The sequence below is a fragment of the Patagioenas fasciata genome, chromosome 1 (assembly GCF_037038585.1).
Source record: "Patagioenas fasciata isolate bPatFas1 chromosome 1, bPatFas1.hap1, whole genome shotgun sequence".
In the NCBI taxonomy this organism is placed as follows: Eukaryota; Metazoa; Chordata; class Aves; order Columbiformes; family Columbidae; genus Patagioenas; species Patagioenas fasciata.
Window position 1 is genome coordinate 54,974,296 of NC_092520.1, and position 23,271 is coordinate 54,997,566.

Sequence of the window (23,271 nt, forward strand, 5' to 3'; positions counted from 1 at the left end):
GCACCGCCCCCAGGGTGGGGCACGCTCCTTCGCGCGCGGCTCCCATTGGTTCTCCTTCCCCCCTGTCCCGCGCCCGGTTGTAACCCGGAGGGGTGGCGGGGGGGATCACGTGACGCGGCGGCGCGAGCCGGCGGAGGCGGGGGGGTGGGTCGGGTAACGGCGGCCGCTGCCGCCGGCGGTGCCTGGGAATGTGGTGGCGGCTGCTGTGGCTGCTGTGCGCCGCCGGCTGGTGGGGCGCCGGGGGCAAGACGCTGCGGGGCGGCTTCGCCAGCGCCGCCGCCCGGCTGGAGCCGTGGCGGCCCGTGGCGCGGTTCCAGTTCCACGGTGAGTGCCCGAGGGAGGGGAGGAGAAGGGAAGTGGTGGGGAGCGAGCGGCCGCGTCGTCCCTGTCCGCCGTCCTGAAACGGGGCGGGGGAGCGACGAGCCGTTGGGGCACCTCAGGGCGGCGCGCGGCGGGGAGCCGTTAGGGCGGCGGCCTGAGGGGAGCGGCGGCGTTGACGGCGGGGTCAGCCCGGCTGCCCGCCCTCCACCGGGACTTGCGACAGGGCTGGTCCGCTCTGGCGGGCGGCGGGTAGCCTGGAACAGCGCTGGGCGGTGCGGTGAGAAACTCGGCCAGAAGCGGGGCTGCGGCAAGGCAGTGGGGAGAGGTGTTGGCAGCAGACTGTCGTGCTACATAAACAGTATTCGCCGCAGAATGCCACAGCGCTCTTGTGGGTGCTCAGAGTTCTGCTGTCCTCCGCGTCCCGCGGCCTGGCGTGGCGGGAGGATCTAGGCGAGCCGGGCCGTTTTAACTTTCACTTGCGCCTCTTCCTCCCTCCTGGAACTCCTCGGGATGAGAACGGCGCTTCATACGGGTATTGTTAGTGTCACCGGGCATCAAAATGCAATTTTTCACCTGATTATTCCCAACGGCTTTTCTTTTCTGTCTTACTAATTCCTTATTAATAACTGTTAACTAAGAGGCCTTGCAGTGCCAAGAATCCTGTTAGAATGGCCTCTGCAGAAATACACGTTGGAAATTACTTTCCTTGCTACAGAAGTTTTACTTTTCAAAAAGGTATATATGCAGGCGTAGTGAGCGCTATTATACAACTAGGCTGTGCTGGTCAGCATGCTTTCCCTATGTGTTCAGCGTTTTGGTAGCTGAGACTGTTATTTTTTCTTAGTTAGTTTAATAGCAGAAGAGTTCTGCGTAATGCTTCAATAAACAACCATGAAGATAACACACAGGCTGGAGGAGTAGTGTGAGAAGAAAACAAAAATGTTTGCAAGAAAAAAAAGAACAACTTATGGGATGAAGGACAATGTGGTGTAAGCCAAGAAGAGCTGGAATGTGACCTTTCAGTGATTGACAGAGTGAAGATAGCTTGTGGAGTGACTTGATAGCAGTTAATTATCGCTGTCCTAGAAAATAATTGTAGAAGTGCTTTAAATAGATGTAAAGGAAAAAAAACGAACTAGTTAAATCTGAGGAAAGACTGTTAAGATTTAAGATTAGTGGTTTAGGTGTTCAGATATAATTTATTCTGCAAGTTGATGTTGCATATTTCTTTAAAAATATTCCTCTTTCTGCATTAATACCCACAGCTATATGTATTTTGGGTCTTAGTGAAGCCATGTAGTCTTTTTTTTTAGAACCTTCAGTTAATTTTTCAAAATCTTTTGTTAGCAGCTTAGGTAAATGGTAGTCCATATAACATTTTACAGATCCCAGGAGATCACCTTTTTTGAGGTTTTGTTGCGGGAACGCTCTCTTGCAGCTGGCGCTGAACAGGAAAACCTTCCTGGCAAAGCCTTATTCAAAGCTGGTAGTAGTCTATTGACTCACATCCAGCTGGTGCCCAGGTTAGGTGGGAAAGAAGATTACTCTGACAGTTTAAAAAACGTACAAAGCTTGCTTAAATTTGAATGAATTTGTACTCTTGCAGTACTGATTGATTTTTCTTCTCCATTAAATCCTGCCTTTTAGTATAGGATACTGTTACATTAAAGAAGTCTATGGCAATATGTAATGAAATAATTTATCAAAATAAGTTTGAGGGCTGTAGAATTACTCACACAAGATAAATTGTGTCAAATGAACTGGTTATAGAATGGCTAAAATATTTCTCTATGTCAAGATGCAGCCTATAGGTAGACTGACACATTGGAGAACACTTTTGAAGTTGGATTTTCATTGTATCAATTTGAATTGTGTCTTCTATAATTAAGTATTTTGGCTCTAATCAGTCCATAACATGAATGTCCATTTACATAAGTTTTTCTGTTATTAGACTCAAGAGCTACGCTATGATGCTCATAATCATGCTACAAAGGTCACAAAATACTAGACTTTTAACTAGCTATCGTGACTGATTGAGGCACTGTCTTTACCTGAAGTTGAAAAAATAAAATTTTGTGTGGGAGGAAGGAAAAAAAGACTATCTGGAAGTCTATTTAAAAAAAAAAAAAAAAAAAGGAGGGGGGAGGCAAGGCAAGGCTGTTTGTAGTAAAGAAGGTTAATGACATTTGGGTTAGGATGGAGGTTTGTTTAGGTGCTATCATGCAGTATTGTGTTAATTAGTTGCATAGAAAATTGTTTCTGAAAGAGCGTAAAGACTTCTATGTAAAGTAGTGGTAAAAGTTGAAGAAATAAAGCGAAGCTGTAGCACTGCTATTTATTAAAAAGTCTATGCCATGCTAGCTTTTTGTTTGTAACTGACATCAAGGCAGAATAGTTGATTTTATTTTTTAAATATCAAGGTGACCATGCTGTTCTGTGTGTCAGAATCAAGAACACAGCTGTGGCTCTGGCAAAAGAAGCTAGACTTCACCTGTTTCAAGCACAGGAATGGCAGAAGCTGCAATACAGTATCCAAGATCACAGCTGTACAGAGAAGTTCTCTAAAGCTCAGCTGACAAGTGAGTTACTACTTTTTTTCCTTTACAAATTGTTAGCTGTGTATTTAGACCTCTGTTATCTGTGTGGTTAGAATATTTATTTCAGTGAATTTGGACTTTGCATCAACTTAAGTAAAAGCAGAACTTTGGCCTTTTGTAATTAAAAATTATTACAAGGAAGTGTAATTGCTTTGTTTGCATCACTTTACAAGACTTTGTTTGCAAGTTATGGTTCAGTACACTGCTGGAAAACAAACAATCCTTGACAAATGATGATTTTAATGCAAACAGCCAAACTTTGTGACCAGTTCTAGTCTCATGCACTCACTTGTGCACAACTCAGAAATGATACACTTTTGGGTGAAGTATTCATTTACTCATTCAGTACAGAGATTTTCTTGAAGTAAGCTTCGAGTAAAAGTCTACTTTTTCTTTTTTTTTTTTGTTTTAATCTAAACTTTTCCATTAAAAAGCTTATGCTGAGTATATGAAAGAATTTACAAATAATACCATTGTAAGATGAAACTGAAGAACTTATAGAATGTAAACCTTTGAAACAGTCAAATATACAGTTTGAATTGTGACTTTTATTGCAGTGCAATGAAAAAAATTAGATGCAAACTCATGCAGTCTGCTGCAGTTACCTCTAAACTTCTGAAGTGAATGCTTGTAAGGTGAGAGTGTGTAGCCCAAGTACACAGTAAAAGGGTAATTTTGTATCTGAAAACCTTTTTCCTCTGCTGTGGTGGTTTTATTTTTCTTTCATCACCTCATAATCATTAGCTTCTTTTGGGATTGTTTTTTGTTCATTTTGTTTTGTTGTGGGGAGTTTTGGTTTGTTTTTCTGTTGGTTTGTTTTTTCCCTCATGTCTGTAAGGTCATCTGCAAAAATTAATCTTAATTATGGTGCCTTACTTTATAACTTGTTTGCATTATCCTTTAATGTTCTTTCACCTTTTAATTTTGTAATTTGATATTTATCACTGAATCTCCAAGTCAAATGTTTTTAATATTTGAGCTTATAACTATATTAGTACAGAATATACAGGTTATCTTTTTGTCTTTTGTTTATGGAGGAACACTTCTTATTTGTCAGGAGGCTCTTGTTCTCCAATTCCAGGAAAATGGCATTTTTTAAAGATTAAAAAAAATCAAAATTAAAAGGATATTGTAATTTTCATGATAGCACAAACCTGTCACACTTTGATGTACAAAATGTGCTAGAAAAATTTTAATACAGTATCAACAGGATAAAGCATGAGTATCCATCTAAATTTGAAAGAACAGTAAAACATTAAAGCATTCAATCATGTAATTGGAAGGCAAACATACTGAAATAATCTTTTTTGCACCATTTATTGATCATAATATTACAGAACCTACATAAAGCATAGATTTTCTTTTAAGAATTTAGATTTATATTAAAAACTTCATTGAAATATATCTCAAGAGAACACAGCTTTTTTTAAATCACTTCCTATATGCAGTCAGAATCCCTAGAGTAACAAATTGATCTCCTAGAACATTGTCATACTGAAATCTTATACAGATGTCACTTGTAAGGATGTAGTTCCCTTACGTTTGATCTGGGCTGAACATGACATGTCTAGCAGTTGGTCTGTCAGTCCTGTGTGCCCCAGCAGTGTACTTGGTGTTTTCTATGGTGTTTAGGGTGAGTTGGATCTGTTTGCTGATCTTGGGCAAAATCAATTACCTTTTTATTTATCTTTCTTCATTTCCTGTGAGTTAACTTGCAGATTTGATGGAAAACTGATTAAATGCGCTTGTGTGATCCATAGTCTTGATGCAAATAACGCTGTGCCAGAACTCAGCTGAAAGTACAGATGGAGAGTAACTCCACCTCTATCAGCTGGAGTTTGCCTTTTGTTTGGATGAAGCATCATATGAAATCCTAAAACTATGTTTTTAAAAGATCACAGGGTTTTTTTTTTGAAAGGAGCTGTTTCACTTTGTGTTTATTTGATAAGATATGTAGCTCCAGAGTGGAATGCACACTTACCATTAGCTATACCAGACACATTGCCTGTGTTAGAACACTTGCTTTTTCTGATTTGTGCGTTGCCTGAATTTGTACTTCATGACAAATGCTGCAGAGAAATGTACCATATGTTTCTTCCTGGATCCTGGTGTTCATGCCTTCAGAACAGAGAAAATAACTTATTGAAATTGAAACAAGTTTATTTAAATTACATAAATGTTTTTCACAGGTAGGCTTCAAGTTAGAAGTTGGTTCCAAATTTTGTTTACAAAATATCTAAGGATAAAGACATTTTAAAAGTTTGTTTTGTATGTATGTTTGCAGCTTTTTAATTTAGAAATGTCTTTGCATTAAAAAAACAGAAATAGTTTGTTATGTAGAATTTTAAATATTTTTTTCTCTTTCCTCATTCTTAGACATTGTCGTCTTAAACTATCAGGGTAAATTAATCTACAGTCCAGTCATTATATTGTTATTTCTTCTGCAGATGTGGCTTTCATTTATAGTTGAGCTAATTAGCACTCAACTTCAGTGATCAGTGTAACAGTATTTACTGTTCTTGCAGCTTCACCCAAACATACAGAGCCACAGATTGCATTTGCAGCAAATGTTTATTTTGGAGAGGTTGTGCTTGGTTAGCAGTTGCTTTTAGGAAAAATAGTGGTAAGATCAGTGAGTAAATGAACCTTCAGTCTCTTACACAGTCAGTTTTAAAGGTAAACTGATTTGAAATTTGCAATTTTATTAGACAATGGTCTCCGCCCTTAGCTATCAATGAAATTCAGTCTATTACAGTCTGAGGAAGATGCTGTAAAATATGCTAAGTTGCACTTTGAAAGCATGCACTCTATTTTTTTATCCATCTTGCATGTGGCTGTTCCTGTTCAGGGCTCTAAATGTCTTTGAAAACAGAGCAGAATAAATTTCAAAAGGTATTTTCATACTGCAGAAGTATCTGTTGGCTAATACAAAACATCTATTATTGTCAATACAGTACTAAAGGATGGCAATGTACTAAGCATAGAAGACAGTTTAAAGGTACTGGCTTCTGGCAGAAGGTAGCCCTCCCAGCAAACTCAAAAGCTGAGAGCGGGAATGCGGCACATCTCTTCACCTTCCCTTGCCTTCACCTATTTGAAACAGAAGGCAAGGATGGGAAGTGTCTGGCCTCTGGGGTTATGGGCAGCTTTCAAAACAAAGGCTGTTTTGTACTGTATGTAGCTTATAACCTGTATATTGTGTTGTGGATTTAAGTTTTATCTTCAGCCAGAGATGAATTTTCTGATAACAAACTAATTGAGTATTTACTCGTTTGTTTGTTTTTCTTCCAAAGTGACTGTGAACCACACAGAACAAAATCTGACAGTGTCCCAGATTCCTTATCCGGAAACATGGTATGTGTTTTATGTAGACAAGTTTACCTGCGAGGAGAATTATTCTGAATCCGAGGATATTCAGTTTGAAATGGTCTTACTAAACCCAGATGCAGAAGGGAATCCATTAGATCACTTTAGCGCAGGGGAATCTGGTAAGATTTTTTTTTTTTAAATTAGATTTGTAAGTTAAGGATCTGATCACCCAAACAAATCAGTACTTACTATGCTTGGAAAAGTGTGGCACTGGGAAATAGATATCAGAGTCTCTTATATATCAGATTCTACTTTCTCATAGAGAGTAAATTGTAATTCATTTTCTGGCATTACAAGAAAACCCTTTCTCTAGACTGACTTTCCAAAACTTGCCTAACTGGAAGCATAGATGCACAAGGAAAAAAAAGTGTTGATATCTTTGTTAATAGGTGTTTTTTCCCTGTTGAAATTATAAGCTTCTGCTTGAATGTGAATTTAATCCCTGATTTTAATGAATTTGCTTATTTAATTCATGAAATTCCTAAGCTGTATAAAATTTGATTTCTTGCAACACGAGTACATGCAGTATATAACATTTCACCAATACAAATTTGGTTCAATGTTTAGGTGTTTCTAAGTATTTTAGACATAGACCACAGATTAGATGAGATATTTGTCAGTCCTGATTTTATTTAAGAAATGCAATTTTAAGTCTTTAAACCTGCAAAGAAAAACTTTCAGAAGTGACTCAAGACAGCAGCTGAATAAATATCTACATAAAATTGTATGCTTTGGGCAATCCAAACCAACCTTGCAGTGCTTAGCTTCACAGCTCTGGGAGGCCTCATCAACATGTCACTAACTTTGATCTGTTGTAAGGAAAGAGCCTAACAGGTTTAGTCTGCCCTCATCTACAGGTTTAACCTACATATACCCAGAATAAGCCTAATTGCTATGCTCGGAATCGTGTGCCCTGCTGTCATTCTTGGTCTCAAGGAGATAAAGAGGGGACAAAAGCAGGTCCCTTTTTGAAGGGAAGGGAATACTCCCTGAAACATTTAGCAGAATCTGTAACAAAGTAGCGCTGTTAATCATCTGTTTCTCAAGGCTTGTAAGTTCACCTGCCTGTCTCTTTAACTTCTTAATTATGCTCCAAACTTAGTTGGCAGTTTTTATTTGGTGAATTTTGTATCCAGAAGTGAAAGCTAGGTTAATTTACTTATTTTCAAAAAGAAGTAGTAGCATTCTTTTGCTAAATTATGAGGGAAAGCAACCCAAATCATGTGGCCCTTAAAAGTTGTGTACAGACTTCCTAGAGAGGCATCTCAGCTCTGTATTAATTTTGTAGGAAGACTCTGAGCACTTGGAAGCAGAACCCTGCACAACTTCTGTGCTGAGCAAGGGGGTGTATAAATGTATTGGATGCACATATTTAAAGCTAACAAGTATGAAATTGGATGAGCTTTACATGCCATGTCTTCCATGGTTGCAGAGGAACACCTCTGTTTATTCAGAATTAAAACCTGAAATACTGCCATAAATCCTGAAGTTACATGCCTATGTCTGCTTTCAAAGAACTGATGAGGATTTCTTTTCTGTCTCTATTATTTTTTTAAATACATCTTTGGGGAATAATTTTGGTCGTTTTCCATGAAGATGTGCAGCATGGAACATTAGGGTGTCAAGTAAAAGATCCAACTTCATTTCTTGGTTCTCTCACTAGGGCAACTAAAAACTACGTAGTTCCAGATGCTTCTAGTTAGATCACCCTTCACGTTAGTTGCTGAAGTTGTGGCCTGACACAGGATCTCGAAATGGATTATAAGGAAAGTATAGGAGAGAACTTGAGGGTGTAACCTTATAATTAAGGTGTTTGCCTTGAGAGAGGAGGAGACCTTTTTTCTGATCCTTAGCAAGTAATCTTTTGTCATTTTATATGGTAGGGGTTTTTTTTAATTGAAGACATGGTACCAGTAAAAGGTAGGATTTCTAAGGGCAGCTGACCAGGTAGACAGCATTTTGAAGATCTTTGAAGTTAGGTATTTCAACCTAGGTACATATATTTTATCTCCTCTGTTAACTCTAGGTTACTTGAAGGTCAGGAAACTTAAAAAAGGCAGGTTGAAAATTACCCTTCTGGTTTTTTATAGTTGTATTTCAATGCAACTTTCTCTTAAATCCATTTGGTCTCATGACAATCATCCACAGTCTGTCTTTGGTTGGAAGCAGCTTTCTACCCTAAATGGTTAGTGTTTATTAAAGCTAGTTAATTTTCCTAAAGAGTTTTCCATGTGTACCCACTCGTCACAGTGAGAAATAATTTATCTACAGAATCCTTGCCAACTTCAGTGGGTTTCTTTTGAAGCAGAAAAATGAAGAGTGAAAGAAAGAAGAAGAGATTTGATCTAAAATGCATATTTTTGTAAGTCACGAATCATGCTTTTTTATAGGTATACGAGAGAAGCAGAGCGGCCCTGAAATTTTTGTTTTATGAGTCTTTATTACGTTATGCTCTTGTCCTCTCATTTCATTGTATGTCCAGTTTTAGTCATAGAAGTTATAGTACTAGCAAATCTTTGGAATTCATGAAGTTCTAATGTTTTTAACTTAGATATTGAAATGTGTATAATTGCTCTGTTTCTAATCTCTGGGTCAAGCTGACTGAGTTTTTTAGCAGACTTGGTTTGTTGCTAGAAGAAAAAAGATTGTTTAGAATCTGATTCTTTGGGCACTACTTAGTTTCAAGGAAGGCTGGAGAAGAAAAACCTAAGTTTTCTGTGAGAAATTTCTGTTTACCCATTTTTGCTTATATGTCACTGGCTTTGACCTTTTGGGAGCTCGTTTTCCAAGGCTTCCAGACAATAGAAAAAATTTCTAGGATCGTGATTCCGTGAGGCGTTTTCCAGACTAGTGCCAGACGGAAAAATAGAGGACTTCTCTTTTGTAAATAATATCAAAAAATTGGGGCATTTTTTCAGATTGGTGAAGAAAGAATCCACTCTGTGAACTTGTTATTGTTCTCTCTGCTATTTTCCTTTCTATTTTTCTGAAAGTTTTGTCTTGGTCAATTGCCTTGCTTTGGCTACTTTATGTGGAGGAAGAGTGACACCCAGTGGTTAAGTACGTACAACAGATGTCTGTTCTGGCTTTCTCTCATCTCAGATTGTGCCTTTAAAAACTGAAGGAAAAGAAATATATAAAAACGAATCCTTTAATAAATATGTTTCTGACTCATCAAATAGGCTACAATTATTTTCTGTATATCAAGAAACTGTATGCCACTTTATACTGTTTCGGTAATTGCTACAAAGCTATTTGCGTTTGAATAGAATCTCTCCTACACTCAGAAGAGGTACTGTTGAATGAAAAATACTTTGTGAGATCAAGTAAGAATCACCTCTCTGAAAAAAAACACTGACTTTCTTGGGCAAAATAGGCTAGGGTTTACTCATTTTATCTGTACTACCACTTTTGGGTAAGAGTTGCTACGTAATTTCCAATGATTATAGAAAAAACATATTTTGTTTTGGTTATTTACTGCTAGTAGCAATGTTTCTTTATAAAAACTAAGCTGTATTTCTTTTTTTCACAGGATTACATGAATTCTTTTTCCTGCTTGTCCTAGCATACTTCGTAACTGCTTGCATATATGCACAGTCCCTATGGCAAACAATCAAGAAGCGTGGACCTATGCATACTGTGTTAAAGGTGTTGACAATTGCGTTACTCTTGCAGGCTGGTTCAGCTTTTGCCAACTACCTGCATTTCTCAAGGTATCTTTGCTTATTTTTGCTTTGAGTCTGAAGACTTGAAGAACAGTGTATTGTAAAGATCAGTACATGATATTTCCTGTGACGATTGTGACAAAACATAGGACTGACTTTTTAGAACTACATCATTGCCTAAATGTGCTTTTAAGAGAGAACACAAATGTAAGGCTCAATTACTTTAAAATAACAACTTTTTATTCTTTTTTCAGTTATTCTAAAGATGGAATAGGAGCACCTTTTATGGGAGCTCTGGCAGAACGTGAGTATGCCTGTCTACTTTCTTACATATTCCTACACATCAATATGTATAATACGTTAGCAAATCTGTTGTTAGACTGTATTATGATCTTGGACCGTATCACTGTTTTTTTAATATAAATTACCTAAAGTTGCTTTTCTGAAAAACAGGTTTTATTCCTTATGTTTATAATAACTGTATTTAAAGTTATACAGTTGTGATATTGTTCAGGATTTTTTAAGGTGATATGTGCCTATCACGTGACTAAATGTTTCAATACATTGAAGGGTTTTGCAAAGTTCACATGATCTAGAGTAGCAAAGCTTTTTAGGAAACTCAGTCACATTCAACCAAGTGTGTCATTTCACTAGCAAATTTAACATTGATTATAGTGAAAAAGTACGTGTTTTACAGCACGAGTGCTATGAGCGATGCAAAAATGCTTATGTAAGGAACTGATATTAATGAGGCACTTTTCTCCACTCTGTATAGATATTCTGAGTTCTCACTGGAACTAAATTCCTATAACATCCCTTCCCAAAATGCACTACATTTACTACTGCTGGCTTCTTCAGTGCTAAACATTGTTGTTGATGGGTTTTCTTTCTGTAGTTAACATTTGAAGCATTGCAGTGTTCTTTTCTAAGTAAATACATTGCCTTTGATTGGCTTGGAACACCCCAAGAAAGTAGTACTGTAGCAGTGAGATAGCATTGGAGAGTAACAGCCTATGTAGAAAGGTATTTCCCTTCCTAGATTTCATTTAGGAGCCTGCAGTTGGAATTAACAGCCTCTTGATGGCACTTGGCACCACAGTAGTTGCCTCTTTCTTGTTTTAACCATTTGAGTTAGCAGCTCCTTGCAGCATCTCCAGCAACTGTGTTATTAAACTCTCTCATCTCCTGAAATGAAATGAAACAGAAAATCTGGAGGTAGTCATTGCTCCTCCACAGCGAGAAACCTAGCATTAACTACACAGCCAGAACTTCAGAGCTGCATGTTAGATTTTATGTGTGTGTATGCATTATAGTGAAGAGCCTGCTTTTATTTGCTTAGAGCAAAGGTTATTAAGAATTATTTTTTTTAAAATCAATAACTGAACTTAATAAATTCAGCTAAGGGAGTTTTCCTACTGGTTTTAAGATTGATGGTTCCTGAAGCAGTAAAAGAGCAGAAGTAACAGAAATGTGGAAAGCTTCAATGTCAGTTACAGTGCTGAAGAATGGCTGACAGCAAATAATATAGTTTGAAAAAGGAAGGTGCTGCCATTTTTCCTATATCAGAACAGAAATCCGAGTTAAAAGTTAATTGTAGAATTTCTTTTGACTTCAATGGGGCCAGAATTTCTTTTTAGAAACCTATTCAGATACTATCCCAAGCAATTATTCTTTTACTGCCATCACTCAGTCTTTACCCTGTGTGAAGACCTGACCCTTGGTCTAAGTTATAACCTAGGTTGGTTGGACAAATTACACAAATAATGCTGGCCCTCCAAACCATTGCAAATAGCGATCTTTTAACTTTTGATAAGATTGAAATGCAAAAAGTGAAAGAATATTATGTCTGAACAGCTGAAAAAGATTAGTAATGATGAAATCAGACAAATGTGTTATCAGCTCAGTAGCATGTGACTTTACACTGACCCTGGATATTGTGGGATTATTGTAATTTTAGGAATTTCTCTCAACCTTCTTACTTTCTGGCAAGGTATATGAGATATTACGCATTAAAGCTGGTGCTGAATTTTTGTCTTATACCATTTTGTCTGGGAACCCATTTGAATTGTTGCCACACTGAAGCATCCTGTATCCAGGATGTGATTGAGAGATGATGTCTGGCTATATAGGGCAAGTTATCTTAAGGAGTGACAGAAAATAAAATACTCTCTAGAACATCCAGTTTTTTTCAGTCATTCCTCTAGTTTGGATTTGTGACACTGGTTTGGCATGCCTTGAGTTCACAAAACAATTTTTTCTAGCAAGTGCTAGCGTTCTAAAATAATTCCAAGGTCATTTTGTCCCATATCAGTGCCAGCTCATTCTATTAACAAATGGGCAAGTTTGTATTTAGTAAAAGTTCTTGACATTTTTTAAAGGTGTCAGAATACATTAAGAAGTGTTTAATCTTATAAACTGTGAGAATACAAAATATGTCCCAGGAATAACATGTTGAAGTCTGGTTTATATCCATATTTTGCTGGTATTGCTGAGTGTTAGGGAAATACTGTAGCTGATCTTCATTTGACACACTTCTTTTGTGTACTCGTTAATCTCTGTACAGTGGCAATATTTTCTGTGCCAATATTTTTACTAAATGTGGAAGTACATTTATCTTTTATAATACTGTCCAGCTGTATAAAAATAGAAGTTTCCTTTTGTGACATAGAAATATTTTTCTTGTACCTGATAGTGTGAGTGGAAATTACAAATAAGGAACAAATTTAATTGAACTAAAATATAAGTCAAGTGAAAAAGAAACTGTTGTTGTGTGTAGTGTCCAGTCTCTAGTTTCTGAACCAAATTTGAAATTTACATAATATAAGAATCAATTTTCCTTGTACATCTCTGCAATGCCAGTACAATGAGACAGTTTGCTCTCAATTCCAAACACCAACTTAGAAATTGTTAGAAAAGTTTCAGTCAAAACCTTGTTGAATCTAAAGCTAGCAGTCACCCAGAAAGAAATCCTCAGTTCTTTTTACTATCAGTAGTACTTCAGCAAGGCTAAGAAGTAAAGGCTTTAATATATTCTAGCTTGAAGTTTTCTTTATTCAGATACAGCTTCAAACAAAGGTTTGAGACGCTGATTAAGAATGTAACTTTATGGAGTATGTGTTACTTGTTCCTAAACAGAACAAAAAAATAGACAGTAAAATGAGGCAAAGGTAGTTTGCATTTAATGAAATGAAATACAGGTAAGTTGATGCTTCAAATGAAGTTTGTGTTAGGATTATTCATTATGTTTTCCCCTTTAAGTATCTGAGAGTGGAATTTGTCCTAAATATATGTGCTTTCTATTGCAAGGTACTGCATCCTTAAGACAAAGTGCAATTAATTTAAAGTACAATGCAACTATTTGATTTCTGAACAAAAGTATTCCAGAGCAAAGAAAAGAGTTCATTTCTTCATGTTTCATATTTGCAGTGTGATTAACATATATATGATTTTAGATCTTTAGCTTTTATATGTCTATTCATGCAGATGGACTCCTGAGCCCAGAGTTTTTTGGCACAAGGGTGACATTTGGAAGGAAGGCGCTGTGCCTGTGTTCTTGCAGAACTGCAGCATAACTAGAGGAAAGCTGATAGTGGTCTGTTTGGTCATGGGAAACTACTCAAAATATCCACATTTTGTGGCAAAGCAACCTCAGCTAGTTGAGCTGTAATCAAAATTATGGCTAAAGATGAGACAGAGGCATAAATGTCCATCTTTCATTTGTGGGCATTTAGAACATTTCAGAAAAAAAAAAAAAATATTGTGACTTCCTTTATTTTTCTTTTGTTTTCAATAGTGTGTGACATAGTCTCACAGATACAAATGCTGTATTTATTGTTGAGTCTGTGTATGGGCTGGACAATAGGCAGAATGAAGAAATCTCATGGCAGACCTCTTCAGTGGGATTCCACTCCAACATCTACTGGCATTGCTGTAGTAGTTGTTGTTACACAGGTTTGTATTTTATATTCATTCTTATACTGAAATATACAACTGCTATTAAGTATGACAGAACCATGAACCAACTAATTTCAATATTTTATGAGGGAGGGAGTATCAAGACTAGAAGAAGAACCCACAGCATAATGTTCACCCAATATGTCTAATAGGTAACAACACCTTCTCTTTACTTTGACAATTTAAGGTGTAGCTCCACAGTATGTTTTTGTTCAGCTGTAAAACCACTTAAGAAGTTCCCACAGTTTTCCAAACTTCTGTTTGTGCCAATTGTTTGTAGCGTTATACTATAAACCAGATCAGTAGAATTATCTAGATTGGAAATAAATTTAAAAAGAGAGATTTCAGCACAGTCATTTTACTAATCTGATTTACAATGTGGTCCTATAAATAGTTGTAATCAGTACAACTGAGGGGTTGTGAACTATATTGTGTGGAGTGACAACAAGCAGCATTAGAGGAAAGATGAGAAAAGCTGCTCTAAGAAATTCTTTCTGTCACAAAAAAAAATTGAAATCCTCAGTGTCCTCCTCCTAGACCCACTCAAGTAGGATGTCTGATGGTCTTTTCAATCAATATAAGTGAATTCTTGAAAGGTTCATGTGCAGGATTGGTGTTGCAAATATAAAAATGGTCTGACACATAATTTCCTTCAAATATTTTCCATTAAAGTAAATTAGAAAGTTGAGTAAACCAGTAACTTAAAAGTAAATTGTAATGGAGATCATCCAACCCTGGTGATGCCTTTTGTAAACAAATTTTTTTAAATCACAGCATAAAGACAAGAGAATATTAAAGCCATTGAGAAAGAGAAGAGCAGGGAGAAACTGGAGACAGTAATGAGGAAGAGATTATACTGAAGATTTTGTGTCATTTGAGTAGCATCTGCAATTAGTGCTGCTTCCAAACTAAATAAGTAGACTGCTAAAACATTAAGAGTAGCTGGGAGATGACATTTCTTGCTAATTAAGAATATAAACCAAGGACTATTAAGGTCAATGGGACTGTTGAAATTCAAAGATAGGTTAATTCCACCTTACTTTGGCACCTATCTAGCATCAGAAATTTTACATGCTGGTAGTAAATAAGGCTTCTAACATGTTTAATTTTATTCATGCCTTCCCACTTGTACATACATATGAGTGTGTTAGTACTCTGTCACTTGAGAATGGAAAGTTTTTTGTTGTTGTTTCCTATTTATTATACATGGAAAGTACTCTCAGTATCATCAGCTTGATTTTTTTTTTTTTTTTTTTTTTTTTTTTGGTGGTGGTAAAAATAGGGGCAGGTGTCATACATATGTGCTGCTTCCTCCAATACTGGTCCACTGGACATTTGTGTTGGCTCTTTGAGCACCACTGGAGAACTGGCACAAAGTTGACTATCTCACTTTTCACCACAAAGGCACAGCTCTGCTACATCTCTCCTTCTGGTACCAGTGTGAATGTCAGGTTTAGCAGGAGTCTTGGACAAACAGTATATGGATATCAGAGTATGTTATTGCCTGAGTGGTGTTGCACCCCCATTTCAGTGTCTACTGTCTCCAGCAGAAGTTCCCTGACACCAAGAGTATCCTTGCCCCTTTGGCAAGGATGTTTTCCATCTCATGGTTCAGTACATATAAAATTTACCTTCTGCCAGATTTCTTCTCCTTAATACAGAGTGTAGCTGTTGAGCTCAGAGCAGCAGGATCCAGACCATATCTCCTCTATCAAAGATGGTGAGCTCAAGACTTCATGCTCTGGATTAGTCTGTTGTTACACAGTCTGTCTAGATTGACATGTGTTTTGGACCTGCCGTAACAGGGCAATCAATGAGCACTTTTAATGATTGTAGAATAACTTCCTTTCTGTCCTGCTCTTTCCCAGAGATTCTTATGGGAGGGCCATCTTCCTCCTATGCCAGACATTGGACCAACTTGCATGGATAATCAGAGATGTTCTGAGGACTTGCTGCGGAAGGTGCTGGAAACCACATGTGTTACCCTAACACAGTAGACAGAGATTCAACCATGTTAGTTTTATTGACATTCTACACTACCTGTCCTCATCTCATCTTCAGGGAAGTCAAGCAAGTGGACAGCCTGGGAAAACATGTTATTCTTCAACCTAACTGGAGTTTTGACTGGCAAACTATCTGACCCTGTTTGCCTGCTTCTAGTTCAAATTACTCAGCAAATTTTCAGCATTTTTTTTCCTCTTTGTACGAATGTTATGGATATTTTTCTTTTTGTTCTTTCAGAAACACCAGCAATTTTCCAGGCTGTATTTACACGTTACCATCAGTTTAGGATGGACACAGGCTCCTAGTCAGCAAATGTCTTGTGGTCTTTGCGGCTGCAAAGAGGTAGCATCTCAAAGGAGTGACAAGTCTGCCATTCAGCATCTCCATTTGCCTTAACTTGTTCTTTATTTCAGAACAAACGATTCCCAGGCAGCTCTGTATTCATTAAAGATTCCTCTTTCTGCTGCTGAAACACAAACCTTATTCAAAACTTTATTGGTGGCAGGCCTTTCCCATCACGTAGACCTGAGCAGTTTCAGCTTTCAGGGCTAATTGGAGTGCGCGCAGTGATTCTAGAAAGACAGCTGATCCCTTTAAACCTAACCAAAATGTCGTTGAATCTTACTGCATTAGACATCACACTTTTCAGGGGTTCTTAGGTAGACCCCAAAGGTGTGCTCAGAATGAGCTCTGCCTCTGACATTAGATCTAAACCATTTTTTACTGTACTGGCATTGCATGACATCAGATACCAAGAACTAGATATGATTAGAGGCAGCTAGTTAATCCACTTTGCCTTGCTGCTACCCTTAATTTCCCTTTTGCTTCCCACTTCCCCTGCCTCTCAGGGATGATCTGTCCCATGAGAAACTGCCTTTACTGGAGATTGATATGTTATCTTGGCTTGCCATAAAGTCAGTGTTGGTACAGTGAAGGGGAGGAGGGGTTTTGCTGTAATTGTTTCCTCATGACAAGAGAATGTCTGGTTCTTCATTGTATGGATGTAGAGGTTCAACTTGTATGTCTAGAACATCAGGATGATGTCCATGGCAAACATTCTTGTAGCATTTGAAGGAGAAGACCATTTGGTGCCCACTGTGAACCAAGACAGGTCAGAAGTTTGTGCAGATGAAGTCAGGCATTTTGAACAGTGTATTATGTAAACAAGGAGATGGTCATTCTCCTTTATGAAGAAGTTGTGACTTAAAGGGTGGATATAACTAGTGTGCGTCAGCTCTTCAGCTGCCTAGCTCATCCAGTTCTTCTGTCTATAGCCTAAGCAGAGTTGGTTTTTTGGATAAAAATTAGGATTTCCCCCCTAATTTCTTCTCAGAGCTCATAGTTCTACTCACTGCCAACAAAATAATGTCGCTGATATCCACTTCAGCAGCTTGGTGTCTAGGTGTTTTTTCAGCTTGTTCCTGATATTGCAGCTAAGTGAGCTGATATATGTCTTTCTGTGGTCAAGGTAAAGGACTTCAGGGCTTATTTATCTTAATTTCTCTGGTATAGCCCCCCAAAGAGTTTTCAACTTCAAGATCATGCTTGTGTATGAAAGCTCTTCCTTCATTGAGAACAGACTGCCTAATCCATTGTAACCTAGACACACTCCATAGCATAGGTTTCTCCTTTGTAGGATCCTGCTTTTTTTCTGGTGAGTGAGAACAGTCCCAGCTCATAGTAAGAGTAATGACACATCTTCACCTTGTCTGAGCTTCCAGTGTGTTGCACTGATGGTTCCATCTGTGCCTCTAATGCCTATGCCTTCTGTTTGTTTTGGAATAATCTAGTGAAACCGAAGGAAGCTGGACTTCTGTGATCTTACACATTGCTGTCGCTACACACGGTCTTTGATCAACCAATTCCTGTGTTGTTTACACTCTATAAAGGGCTGGTCCAGAGCATATGCTGCTGTTAGACACTATTTTCTCATGTGGATTGGAACTTTGTTCTCATGATTCCTTTACTGCAGCTCTTTGTCATCTTCTCATGAAAGTGGCTTCCTTCATTACTGTTACTATTGGTGTAAGTTAACAAAAACTGAGACCCTCATGAGCTCTGTTCTTTGAGGTTAGCTATCCCTGGGATCTACCTGAAGTTTCTTCTTAAAGCAGTATCACAGTTCTATCTCCATAAGCCTATATTTCTTCCCCCCAGATGCATGCTTTTCTAAGGAAGATTCTATACAGAGGTGGAGGCTTTTTTAAATTTTCTCAAACAGTGTATGTCCAGTCCAGGGTAGTTAACACTTTGGCTGTTTGCAAGTGTAAATGTCGAAAAGGAAAGTGCTCTGTACAAGACTGCAGTGATTTTGTAACAGGTAGAACCCTTATTTGTTGCCTGGGCATGTTCTGTCTGGACTAAAATAACTTCTGTGATAGGAATTCATCAATTTTGTGACAAAACTAGTGCTGTAGACACAACTTTACCAAACACTGTCATATTTTAATCTTACTCCCTGACAGAATTCTCAGTTGAATAATTTGGTCGTTTGAAGATGTTTGCTTGGAGTTGCCCAGAAATTGAGCGTTATGGTGGGAATATTTGAAGCATGTTGGTCAGATTGTTTACTAGTAATCAGTGATGTCCAAGATGTGCATGCTTCATGTCTGTCCCTCTCCCATCCTTCCATTTTCCATCCAGGTAGCTGAGGAGTGACTGAAATTACAGCAGTCATGCTTGCTGTGTCATGGCTTCAGTGAGGGAGGGGAAAAGTGAGAGAGGACTGTCTAAGGATATTCTAAGCAAAAATACTTGTCTCTCAACTGATGAGACTCAACAACACCTTTGGAAGGCACATGTGAATTACACATTTTAAAAAAATGAAGTTTACTGTCAGTAACGCTATTGTCTTTATGTAGTTAATGTAGTGAGAGAGCCTTTGAATGTGTTCAGAAAGGAATCTGACTAATTTATATTTCTAAATTGAGGCGTACATTGTCTGCTTCTGAAGGCCTTCACACCTACCTCACTCATATAAATCAAATTTGCCTACCTTTCTTTAGAAAACCTGCTTCATTAGACACCTGAAACCTAAGTGCAACTTAGATGTATGCAGTAGGTGGACTAGATTCCAGTGCATATTCAAATCTTAAAATGCCATTCAGCTGCTACATGATGCTGGGAGAGTCTAAACTTTATGAGTATTCTGATTTATAACGTTAACATTCCCAAAGTCTTAAAAAGATATTCTTCAGCAAGACCCAATTTTAATGCAACAAGTAGGCACCTGGCTTCTACCCAACTAAGATTCAGAAACGAGGCACTTCTTAGTCTGTTTTTCCTTAGAGAACCTATCAATAATCTCATAATACTCCTACAAAATTGGATTCTGCAGCAAATGGATACACTGCTCCGAGTTCAGGAAGATTACTGTCTTTCATGTAGTTATCTGTTGGCTAGAACATTTGTCCAGATGTTGAAACGGCGTTTGGAACCCGTGACACTCCCTTCCCTAGACCCTAGGAGATTTCCAAGCTGGTTGTTTGCAGAGTCAGGCTCACTCGCAGTTTCTGACCTAGCTGATGTTGAATTCTTTTCCCCACAATGGCACAGCTTCAATAGAAGGGGTGGAGAGTGGCCCACCCAAGAACAGCTTGTAGCCTGGCAGTTGGGGCACTCTCCAAGGAGGTGGGAGATGCGAGTTGGATATCCTTTAGGCAAAGAAGGGAATTGTGGGAGATCCAAGTTCAACCTGGGTGAACGCTTGAGCCTTTAGGCTATTGCATAAAAGGGGCAGCAGCACCACCCTCTTACTTCCCCATCTTTAAAAAGAAAAGTGAATCCTGTTAGGATTTTGAAAGAAAAGGCGTAGTCGCCTGCCTTTGAAACAAGCTTTACAGGTTGTGGATCCTGAGTGGAAGGAGACACCTCCCTGTAACTCTGTGGAATCATTTCAGTGGGCTTCCTGCTGAGTAGACCAACTGTTTAACTAGGTGATTATTTTGGATCTTATGCTAAGGTGCCACATTCCTTCTGTCCAAATCAGAGGAAACTTTAACTTGTCAAACTTTCTAGAAGTTACGAAGCGCAAGAAGCGAGACTTTCTTCCTTGCCAGTTGCATTTGACCTGATAAATAGTGCCAAAAAGCAGTTCAGTCTAGGGTGTTTTTTTGTGTAACATGGTGCTCTCCAACAAGCAGAGCAGAGTATGACTACTTGTGCAGATAATTTAATCTACAATGGTAAGATTAAGCAAAGTTTAATGTAACCTTGTTAACTCTAAATGTACTTTGCTACTGTTGTTCTTTTCCAGAGCTTTTTATTAATTTGGGAGCAGTTTGAAGACAGGAGTCACCACAGCTACCATTCCCACCATGGCTTAGCAAGCGGACTGCTTATCGGCCTCAGAGTTTGCCTCGCTTTGTCACTGGCTGCTGGTCTTTACCAGATCATCACAGTGGAGAGAAGCACGCTGAAAAGGGAGTTCTATATCACGTTTGCCAAAGTACGGGTTTCATCAGGGAAACTGACCCCTTCTGCTGTATATGTAATTGTGGCACGCAGTTGACTGAAGCATTAAACTCTCTTCCTCCATAAGAAAGTTAATGTTTAAGTGTCTGATTTCATTAAATTGCACCCTGTCATCATATTTTTAAGTAGTTGTTTTAATTTGACAAGGCGTATAGACCTTTTTTTAAACCGAAATCCCACCTTTCATTGTGTGGTTTTCATTCTGTTGATCGAAAATTAAACAATGGGTTCATAAAATAGACAGAAATGTAAATGCAGTTCCTCTAACTGTCATTTCTTTCTTCTGAGCTGGCATGTAATCATTTTGTAACTTATACTCATCTTTTCTTTCAGGCCTGCATTCTCTGGTTTTTGTGCCACCCATGTCTTGCAACCATTTCTGTAATATTCAGAGAATATCAAAGAGAAAAGGTATGTACAGGCAAGATAAAAGAGATGGAATTTGAATAGTAGTTGTTCTTCATGTTCAGTGTTTGTTAGCAAACTCATGCTCTTAGGCTGTTAATCTTATGACCCCAAAGCAACTTGAAAAGTCTTAGTCACACAGCTCTCATTGATGCTAATGTGAGTCATATTTTACAAAGGCATAGAAGGTTTGAATCATCTGAGGGTAATCATCTCTACTTTTGGGCCAGGGGAGTGGGATTGTTAAGTCAAAGGAAAATGTGGAGGGGGTGTTTTGTTTTATTGTTTGCTTGGTTTTTTTTAATTAAAAACACCATGGGGATTCTTTTAACAAAGCTAGTAGAAAGATAAATCAGTGGATTTTGTTGTTGTTGTTTGCTTTTTAAACCTCATACTTTAAAAGCTTTATGCAGCTAAATAGGTCAGGGAACCTGTAGCTAAACTGTATTACTTAGATTAGGAAATCCATCCAAAAATGTAGTGTTTGGATGAAGTGCACTGCTATTCTCAGGTGATTGACTACCTCATTCCAGGGCAGAGTTTGCTTCTTTACGGTTATAACCATCTGTGTACTTATGTGCAAATATTTTCAGAAATTGAGCTTTTATTTGTGTAGAGATTATGTAAGGGAAAGAAAAAGGTTCCACTAAAAGTATACAGTAAATGAAATGCCACGTTTCATTACAAAAAAAAATCTAGGGAGGAAAAAAAGGCTTCTCTAGACCTACTAATGAAGTGACTGTGTCAGGACAGGATAGCATCTCTAGATGTAGGATCAGTAAAGGAAACTTTTGCAATATTTTGAGATCTTTATTTTACAGAAGGGAGATTACAGTTGCTTTGCTCTTGCATTTGAGGAAATTTAACAATTGTGTGCAGCTGCAGTTTCTACATTATAAAAATGTATCTATGTTTCCTTTTTGAAATGCACGATCAATAAATACCTGTTTGCTTAAGAAAAAGCAGGTGTTTAAAAACATTCTTGGTACATAAGCTTAGACTTCTGCTTTCTCAGAAACAGTAGTTACCTTTACGTGTGTAATAAATACTGCCTTACAGATCTTTTACAGATGAAGAGACTTGCACTGCAAAGAGGTCTGGCTAAGTGAGACTGATAGATCACTATCCACACAACTCCATGATTGTGCTATTGCAAAGTGTTTCCAGACTTTTTTTTTTCCCCCACTCTGTTTGTTGTAAGAATAGAATATCTAAACATCACCTCTGCTTGTGAAACTGCATGGGTGGTGAATTGCAAGTCTGAAATTCCCCAGAACAGAGACCGCCAGAAGGGTTATGTGACTTGCCCAGGGCTATCTACTGATTTAAAAACACCCAGGTGTGAGAATCTGAATCCTGGACTTGAGATTTATGTTAAAATCTTTGGTAACTGCAGCAATATTCAAAGGTTTAAAGTTAAACCTCAAGCACACAGTATGCTGATAGAAATTTATTATGGATTGTTTGGTGGTGTGGATTTTTTTCACTTATTTTTCTTTTTCTCTCTTCTTTCTCTCTAGATTATTACCATAGGTGTTATCCTGTGTCAGTGCATCTCTATGGTTATCCTCTACAGACTTTTTCTATCTCATAGCTTATATTGGGAAGTATCTTCACTGTCATCAGTGACATTGCCACTAACAGTGTCCTCTGGACATAAAAATCGACATCACTTCTGAGATGTTTAGGAAGAACTCATTATGTAATAAATGTGCAATAATGACCTAAATATATAGGTATTTTTGTCACAGATGTGTGATATATTGGTTTCACTGGAAAACTGAGTGATAATATCAGAGCACTTCACAGACCTTTGGTCTGACAAGCTACCTAGATTAATATGTTAAAAGTACTGTGGAGTGGAAAAATCCATAATCTGAATAATTTTGTAAGTACTGTTTATGTGTAGCATGTGGTGCTGAGCTGTATCACAGAAAAGTATGATGAATCTTTTCTCTCCCATTCACAGCCACAAAAAATGTCCTTACTTTATATCAATACTAGGTTCGAAGGTCTTATAAAATGCAGTTCTTAAAACATCTACAAGTTCAAACAAGTCTGAAATAGGCCAGTTGTGGAATTGGTGCGATGCATAACAACGCGTACAAGTCCTTTTATTTTCATGCTTTAAAGAAAATGCATTTTATGTGTAAGTATAAAAGAAGGGGAGACAAAAGAGGGACAGTCCTCTAGAAAACACAACTGACTTCAAGAAACTCTCATCTGTTATTAGTGTAAAATAAAAGCCTTTTTTGCAACTAATGTTCATACTCGTTCAAATTTTAATAGGAATGAAAATGGGGTTCATATCTGCTTTAAAAAAAAATAATAACTAAAAATTTCATCGGGTAATGAAGGTCTGAACAGTTTTTGAGGTTTAGAAGACATAGCAACATAAAGGTAATTAAAACAGCAGGCTCACATCTTTTAAAGGAAAAAAAAAAAAAAAAACAAGGCAAAGAAAATGGAATGGGTGATGTGGT

General features: G+C 37.9%; 1 protein-coding gene across 2 annotated transcripts; it reads left to right on the top strand.

Moving 5' to 3' along the window:
- Positions 1-156: 156 nt before the first annotated feature.
- On the top strand, positions 157-23,050 carry GPR180 (G protein-coupled receptor 180). 2 transcript variants are annotated; one of them, XM_065845564.2, is made up of 9 exons: positions 157-324; positions 2,742-2,900; positions 6,212-6,406; positions 9,820-10,000; positions 10,207-10,256; positions 13,746-13,903; positions 20,166-20,357; positions 20,717-20,794; positions 22,309-23,050. In XM_065845564.2, exons 1-9 carry the CDS (start codon positions 189-191, stop codon positions 22,465-22,467), a joined length of 1,308 nt encoding a protein of 435 aa, XP_065701636.2. In that variant the 5' UTR covers positions 157-188; the 3' UTR covers positions 22,468-23,050. The 2 variants fall into 2 exon arrangements, with proteins under 2 accessions (XP_065701636.2, XP_065701644.2); XM_065845572.2 differs by lacking the exon at positions 6,212-6,406.
- Positions 23,051-23,271: the final 221 nt, after the last annotated feature.